The sequence below is a fragment of the Echinococcus granulosus genome (genome assembly GCF_000524195.1).
Source record: "Echinococcus granulosus chromosome Unknown EG_S00199, whole genome shotgun sequence".
In the NCBI taxonomy this organism is placed as follows: Eukaryota; Metazoa; Platyhelminthes; class Cestoda; order Cyclophyllidea; family Taeniidae; genus Echinococcus; species Echinococcus granulosus.
The window spans coordinates 14,437-17,174 of record NW_020170579.1 but is presented as its reverse complement, the minus strand read 5'-3'; the positions used below and the strand labels follow the sequence as shown (position 1 = coordinate 17,174).

The 2,738-nt window shown below is 41.6% G+C and overlaps 1 protein-coding gene across 1 annotated transcript in view; it reads right to left on the bottom strand. All coding sequences in view use genetic code 11, as the record gives it.

Annotated features, from left to right (window-relative positions):
• EGR_10206 (hypothetical protein) overlaps positions 1-2,738 on the bottom strand; it is a gene marked incomplete at both ends in the record, with an annotated part of 5,138 nt that overhangs the window by 702 nt on the left and 1,698 nt on the right. Inside the window, one exon of the mRNA XM_024499455.1 lies at positions 1,221-1,344. Coding sequence (XP_024346120.1) covers positions 1,221-1,344 — 124 coding nt within the window. The remainder of the gene's footprint in view (positions 1-1,220; positions 1,345-2,738) is intronic.

The following is a 2,738-nucleotide window of genomic DNA, read 5'->3' as shown; positions in this document are numbered from 1 at the left end:
GTGTTCCATTACAGCAATAACTAATCACTAAAGTCCACAGACAAGACCTCGAAATCTTTCCCAGCTTATTCAAAGGACATAAAAAATGGGACAAAGCATTGAAATACCTTTGCTGTGACACACACCCCGACTTCCGACCTACTTCTTTAATTGTTTCTACATAAAAATAATGCGAAACGGACCTGCTCAATCTTCAGCGAACCAGCGCGCAAGAACTTCTGTGCTTCCTTAATGACGTCGCCTTTAACTTTTTATACTTTTAAAGGTCTTCCTAACTAATCCAGACACTGCATTAATAAAAATGTGATGGAACACTCCACACCTTATTGCCCTTTATGAACGATATGGATACGTATGCCTCCAGTGGGACTCCAAAAAGACTAACGTCCTGGTAAGATAGCAGAATATTACAGAAGAAAGGCGCTTATTGTAGTTGACGCGTGAGCAAAATTTATATCATGACAAATGACAGAGCATAATCTGCCTACACCAAGATCGAACTCGGAGAAGTCAAAAGGGATTAGGCCACATGATAAGGGAACGCCGGGAAATGAATAAGCGAAGAACGTGGTAGAGAGGCACCCTCATAGCCAAAAAAGTACACAATGATCCTTGAACTTGGAAGTCTCGAACTTGAGACATACTTCTCCAATATACGATTAGACAATCGTCCTTAGACTTAAAAAGTTTGATTCCGGTGCCCTAGTTATGGCATCTACACTACTAGTCTGCCAGACCTACTATTCGTTAATAAAGGCCACTACTATTCATCAGAAGTAAACCATCAGACTACAAATTTAAAAACATTTTTACGCAAACCAATCACGGTTATTGACTTACAAAATGGTGAACTATTTCTGAAAGAGAATCTTGACCTTTCAAATCCATCCAACGGGGAGGCGTATTAACTATTTCTAAGGTGGGGAAAAAAACGACGGATGGATTTCAATTGGCAAGCACTGGCACACAATCAAGATCAAAGTGGAAGGGAAAAGAGGTGTTTCCACATCCAGAGTATCTGGTACAAGTAGAAACTTGTACAATTTAGAAGATGAAATGATGTAACGTACGTAGCCATTAAAGAAGAAAACCCTCAAGAAGTGGGCTACAGTTTGAACTGAGGGGAGTTCCAACTGAACCAAATTAATCGGAAGTCAGCTTTTTCGTTAAGATTTCGTAGTTTACCAAGTAAGTACGATGTGCGTGTGGACCAACATTACCAACATGGGTACAGCGATTCTTCGGAGCAATTCAATCGTCCACAAATCGACTTCCGCAAAAGAGAAGAGGAGATGACTCAAGATGCCACAGCGATGGCAGTTTTGGCCACTTATCAACTGAAGCCTACGCGAAAACGTCACAAAATAAATGCACTTAGTTTGAATGCCTGGTAATGCAGAGACTTACAGTGGAAACACAATTTCCTTAGCCTAACATTGAGAAAAAGGACAGAATTCACCTTCGGGTGATTAATCACCGGAATCCAACTTTTGGCACATTTCTGTACAGGTGTGTTTCCCATCACAGCTCCCCCAAATACTGTGCAGCACATTTGACGAGAAGCTTCTGTAGTTTTTGAAATTAAGTCAAACCTGGTCTACAAGTAACTATCTAGTCTCCCATTAATTGGCCACCACGTCAGTGTTTGAAGGTCTACCTGCCTAACAGCTATTCTTTTGATCCGTATATGCATAATGAAGCTGCAAAGATGTTTAAATAAAACCCGGAATTTTCAATTTCTAAAGTGAAAGTGTATAAACTCCACTTCCTACTGCTACAAAAAAATTATATCTGGAAACTCTCAAAGCAGAAAATCCTTCAGTATGGCTAAACCGTTCATAAACACCCTGCTTCAGTTAGTAATCAGCGCTAAGGTGCCAGTCTCCCAAGTACCCGGCGAAATCACAATGCTCGTGGACTCTTGTGTTCACCTTTTCACCAAAAAGGTCCATCTTTTGTGCAACCTCGCCACACGATAGAATATGCATCAATCAGGTGTTTGACGAGCTGGCGTAGTGTATCCATAGGAATGACCATCGAGGTTGTGACCTGCAGTCTGAGATTTCCAGTGACCTAGTGATGTACAGCACCGCAAATGTCCTACTGCTAAGCGACTGGGCGTCTCATCACCATACTGAAGTCTTTCACTCTGAATGTAATTCGAAATGACCACATCTTTGTTGCTCGAAGTGGTTCAAATAACTACTATCAGACAATCAAGTACCTGAAATGCGTCTTAAGAGGGAGGGAGAGAGAAAGAGGCGACATTATTTGGACAAAGCCAACTACCTGACATTTTCGACTGAGCTGGCCAAAAGCATTCAGAACAAATGGCGCAGCCATCAGGAGAGGCTAAACACGCCTTCAAAACTAGTAGAACCGGAGGGTGTCTTGTCAAAAAAATAGATCTGAATCTGGAGAAATCAGAAAAAAATAACTGGGCCGAGGGAAGAAACATGTCTTACGCAGCCATTTGACGGTTTCTTCCGTTTTTACACTAAATATCCAGAGCCGCATTAAATATAACCGCATTTTTCGATCAGCCTGAACAAAAGGCATTTGATATTTAGATTCGTTTTATTTATTTTATTTCTCTCCCGTCATTTGGCTGCTACGCTGCCAAACAACTTTCCGCCTTCCTAAAGCCTTTAGAAAAACGAGAAGAATGAGACCCGTCATTCGGCGATTGGGTGCCCCACCAAAACGGAACCGAAGGAAAGTCGAATCCGCATCGACAA